This window comes from Saccopteryx bilineata, chromosome 1 (genome assembly GCF_036850765.1).
Source record: "Saccopteryx bilineata isolate mSacBil1 chromosome 1, mSacBil1_pri_phased_curated, whole genome shotgun sequence".
NCBI lineage: Eukaryota > Metazoa > Chordata > Mammalia > Chiroptera > Emballonuridae > Saccopteryx > Saccopteryx bilineata.
In genome coordinates, this window is record NC_089490.1 from 252,149,158 (window position 1) to 252,153,962 (window position 4,805).

Consider the following 4,805-nt stretch of genomic DNA (forward strand, 5'->3'; position numbering starts at 1 on the left):
GCCATCGGGGCGCGGCGCGGCCGGGCGCCGGGAACGTGGGCGCCGCGCGGAGCAACCCTGGCAGATTTCGAAAGACCGCGGTGGCCGCGGGCGTCCCCTGGGCCTGGCGGATTGCAAAACGGGCCCGTCGGGCGGGCTGCGCCCCGAGGCCGGGCAGGAACCGGCTGCCTTGTTGCTTTCATTTTTCACAAGTGCCTTGAGTGTGCTCCTGCGTGCCGGGACTGTCCTCGATCCCTCGCTCTTTCTCTGCCTTCCTTAACCCCTGTCACAAATAATACCCACGCCGCCTACGTGAAAGCGACATGTAACAACATCCGTCGCGTCCTGTTTTTGTCAAGTTCTTTAATGGGCTCTTCGAGTCGCTGCAGGTTATGAAATGGGACAAATAAAAGCAAACAGTCTAGTAAAAAAGTCAGCGCAGGCTGCACGTGTTGTGTCTGGATCACTGGTAACTGACATGGATACGGCGGGGGCGGGGGGCGCCTGGCCTCTGGGTCTCGCCCACCCCCCACTGCCCACCTCTCTCTTCAGTCTGGGTTTCCCCTCTCTACACCACCTTCCACTGCCTTCATGTGTTTCATCCTGGTGTCCTCGTCTCCCGTGTGCCCCTCCACGCTGCGCCCTCGCCACCCCTCGGCTCTGGGCTCCTCCCGGGGCCTGCTCGCCGCCCCCACCCTCGCCCCGCCGCGCTCACCCACCTCCCACCCGTCTCCTTGCAGCTGGGAATTGCTGGCTCCGCCAAGCCAAAAACGGCCGCTGCCAGGTCCTGTACAAGACGGAGCTGAGCAAGGAGGAATGCTGCAGCACCGGCCGCCTGAGCACCTCGTGGACCGAGGAGGACGTCAATGACAACACGCTCTTCAAGTGGATGATTTTTAACGGGGGCGCCCCCAACTGCATCCCCTGTAAAGGTGGGCCTCCCCTTCCCGGAGGTACAGGCAGGCCCGCAGTAGAGGGCATCTTCCCCTTGGTCTCCCCGCCACCCAGCTTGGCGCCTGGGTCCCCTTCTTGTCCCCGAGTCCCGGGAAGCCCTGGGGTGGAGTCTTGCCTGTTACACACTTTACGCAAAACAAGGTCGGCAGAGGTTCTCGCAGTGCTTAGCCAAGAGTGGCGGTGAAGCCAGCACCCCGGGCTCTTGGAGAGAGATCTGGATATGAGAAGAGGCCCACTGTCATTCCCTCCCTACCCTACCCCCTCCTCAACTTCCAGCAGAAAGGGGCCGCTCAGGCGCTAACTGCGCAATTGCTCAAGCGCCCCCGGCCCCGTTCCCCCGCCCCCGCAGTCGTCCTGCTGACCCGCATCCAGCCTGGCCCTGTGTAATCCTCGCCTCCTTCCAACTGGTAGAAACGTGCGAGAACGTTGATTGTGGACCTGGGAAAAAATGCCGGATGAACAAGAAAAACAAACCCCGTTGCGTCTGCGCCCCAGACTGCTCCAACATCACCTGGAAGGGCCCAGTCTGTGGACTGGACGGGAAAACCTACCGCAGCGAGTGTGCGCTCCTCAAGGCCAGGTGTAAAGAGCAGCCCGAGCTGGAAGTCCAGTACCAGGGCAAATGTAAAAGTAGGTAGACCCACCGGAAGACCCCAGGGGATGGGTAGTCCACAGGAAGGGCCTAATAATGATAGTAATGGAACCAAATGAAATAACCTTTCCTAATTTCGAAAGACTCCTTAAGAACCCAGAAAAAACCAATCTCGAGTCATTGATTTTCCCTTGAAAACCACAAAGCTCCCCAACTGCTTTTTGAAATCTGGACTCTTCTATTTCCTGATTTCCCTGATAGTATCAAATTCTCACTCCCTGGTGACCAGAAGAGACTTAGTAATATGTGTGTCTTCCTCTTTGTTCCAGAGACCTGTCGGGATGTATTCTGTCCAGGCAGCTCCACGTGTGTGGTGGACCAGACCAATAATGCCTACTGTGTGACGTGTAACCGAATTTGCCCGGAACCCACCTCCTCGGAGCAGTATCTCTGTGGAAATGATGGAGTGACCTACTCAAGTGCCTGTCACCTGCGGAAGGCTACCTGCCTGCTGGGCAGATCCATAGGATTAGCCTACGAGGGAAAGTGTATCAGTAGGTATTCCGGAGGGAGGAACCAAAAGAGAAAATAGGAGAAAAAAGGCTAGTCCAGTGTTAAAACTGTAGGGTTAACTGATAAAGAAGCCCAAAGCCTCCCCAAGGGTGGTAGAGCCGCCCCAAAGAGAGAAATGGTACTCCCAGGGACTCGAGCATCCCTCAAGGGAGCCACGGCCTTCTGAAGCGTTGGATAAGATGCCCGAAGGGAACAGGAAACAGTTTTCTGTCTTAGAAAACTTAAAACTCACTCAATTTTACACGTTCCTTTTAAGTGCTAGACTTGCTAGAAACAAGAAATAATTACTTAACAGTTCTTGAAATCTGACATTAGATTCTGATAATGGATGGAATTCTTTTCTTTTCTTTTCTCTCCCTCCCTCCCTCCCTCCCTTCCTTCGTTCCTTTTTTTTTTTTTTCAAAGATCCCACTATGGGAAATCATCAAATACATCTTTAACTCAAAGATACTGTGAAATCCTGGTCAAAAATTTTTTACTATTTTCATGCACAAATATAGTATATAGGACACAGTGGAGGGGTGTGTGTGTCTGTGTGTGAATTTTATTATCAAGCGATTTGCGTAGTATCTCCATTGCCCCCATTAGTGAATAATAAGATGGAAGTTACGTGTTTCTATTTCCTGACAGGGGAGTAGAGGGGGCAACAAGGGAAGGAGGAATCAGTTTACTGATCACAGGTTTATTATATCCCAGAAGCAAAGTCCTGTGAAGATATCCAGTGCACTGGTGGAAAAAAGTGTTTGTGGGACTTCAAGGCGGGTCGAGGCCGGTGCTCCCTGTGCGATGAGCTATGTCCCGAGAGCAAGTCCGAGGAGCCCGTCTGTGCCAGTGACAATGCCACCTATGCCAGTGAGTGTGCCATGAAGGAGGCCGCCTGCTCCTCAGGGGCGCTGCTGGAAGTGAAGCACTCCGGGTCTTGCAACTGTAAGTGCCATTTTAAACTTGCTACACATTCAGGCTCTCCCGGGCCAGCCCCTTGGGAAGGGGGACAGCGAAAAACACGCACGAAAGCCTCCCCTTGACCAGCCTGTTGCTGTTTAAGTTAGGTGGTAGCTGCTAAATTTCACCAGCCATTCCAGTGAGCTGCTGAAGGGTTCCCCGGAATGTGTCCTTTGGCTTTCCAACCTTGTCCAATGAGCAGCAAATGGGGGTTGCCTCTAAACACCTGCCTATTTGCAGCCAGTTGCCCCTAATTCTTCTGCTTTCATCATAGTAAGCTTTGCTGTTTGCTTTATTAACACTTACATCTAAACTAACTGCTTCAAAAGTTGTGTTTTGTTTTGTTTTTTTCCTTTTTCAAAGACAGCTTTATATTATCACACATGGGCGGCTGCTTTTCACAGTTGCCTCTACTAACTCTGGAAAATAAGGACCCAAAGCAGTTACACCTAGAACACAAGAGCGCTTTTTATCTGATTTCAGGAATCTGCCCGTAAATCCTGAGCCATTGATTCTTCAGAACTTGCTGCAGTTTTTGACTTCATAGATTATGGTTTTTTTAAAGTTTTTTTTTAAACTTATTGCATAACAGCAGATGCCAAAAAAAAACACCAAAAAACCAAAAACAAAAGCATCTCACTGCAAGTCACATAAAAATGCAACGCTGTAATGCAGCTGTATCAGAGGGCTTTGACAACATACACTGAGCTGCTTCCGCGCTGTTGTTGTTCGTATTTAAACAACAGCTCCCCTGTATTCCCCCATCTAGCCATTTCGGAAGACACCGAGGAAGAGGAGGAAGATGAAGACCAGGACTACAGCTTTCCTATATCCTCTATTCTAGAGTGGTAAATCCTCCACCAGTGTTCAGTGTTGACATAGCCTTGGAACAAAAAAAAAAAAAAAAAAAGAAAGAAAAAAGAAAAAAAAATGGAAAGGGGGGAAAAAAAGAAAAAATATATTGTCCATACTGTAAATAAGTGTATGCTTATTTATTTGGGGGGAAAACTACATAAAGGACCTTTGTCCTGAAGCTCTCTCCCAGGCCACCTTGTGTTACTCATTGGATGCGGAGAGGCAGTCATTGTGAGGTCCACTGGATGAGGCCCATAATTGAGACTTGTAGACATTTATTTATACTGTGTCATGTTTTATAATTTATACATAAAAAAAATGTTTGGTTGACTGTACACCTTGTTTTGTTTTGTTTTTTTTGAAGAAATTTATTCGTGAAAGGAAGAGCAGTTGTTATTTATTGTGAGGTCTCTTGCTTGTAAAGTAAAAGCTTTCTTTTTTTTTCTTTTTTTCCCTTGTAAACCATGTAAGTCCATTCCTTATTCACACCCTCCCGTCGCCCTTTGCTTTGCTGTCGTTAGACTCTTTTCCACTTTAACAGACTTGCATGTCAAGATTGTCATGTTTATTTATTGGGTTCTCTGCTGTCTCTGCTGTCACGTATGTGATCCCTCGGGTTTTGTTTACAAGGAACCTTGACTGACCAAAAGGCATTGTAACTGGCTGACGTGGAAGGTACAGGGGATCCATCTTGGAGGAAACGCCTACTTCAGTTCCCTGGTGGTGATGGAGACAGGTGTGAGGCAGAGGCGATGGCGGTGTGAGGCTTCAAATAATGTACCTTTAGGATGTCACAGATGCACAGAGATTGCGTGGTGATGTCGGGAGACTGAAGGAAGGGGAGGCTCCACCTGTTATTAGGTGTTCCCTGTAAGCTGGTCCGCTGTACCTTCTAACCTAGTTCCTTTCC

General features: G+C 49.5%; 1 protein-coding gene across 3 annotated transcripts in view; it reads left to right on the forward strand.

Moving 5' to 3' along the window:
• FST (follistatin) overlaps window positions 1-3,974 on the forward strand; it is a 5,282-nt gene extending 1,308 nt beyond the window's left edge. Inside the window, exons 2-6 of one of the 3 annotated variants that reach the window (XM_066240788.1) lie at window positions 720-911; window positions 1,345-1,563; window positions 1,855-2,079; window positions 2,795-3,025; window positions 3,524-3,974. In XM_066240788.1, coding sequence (XP_066096885.1) covers window positions 720-911; window positions 1,345-1,563; window positions 1,855-2,079; window positions 2,795-3,025; window positions 3,524-3,525 — 869 coding nt within the window. In that variant the 3' untranslated portion in view covers window positions 3,526-3,974. The remainder of the gene's footprint in view (window positions 1-719; window positions 912-1,344; window positions 1,564-1,854; window positions 2,080-2,794; window positions 3,026-3,523) is intronic. The other 2 variants (XM_066240773.1, XM_066240782.1) reach the window with 2 other exon arrangements.
• The last annotated feature ends 831 nt before the right edge of the window (window positions 3,975-4,805 follow it).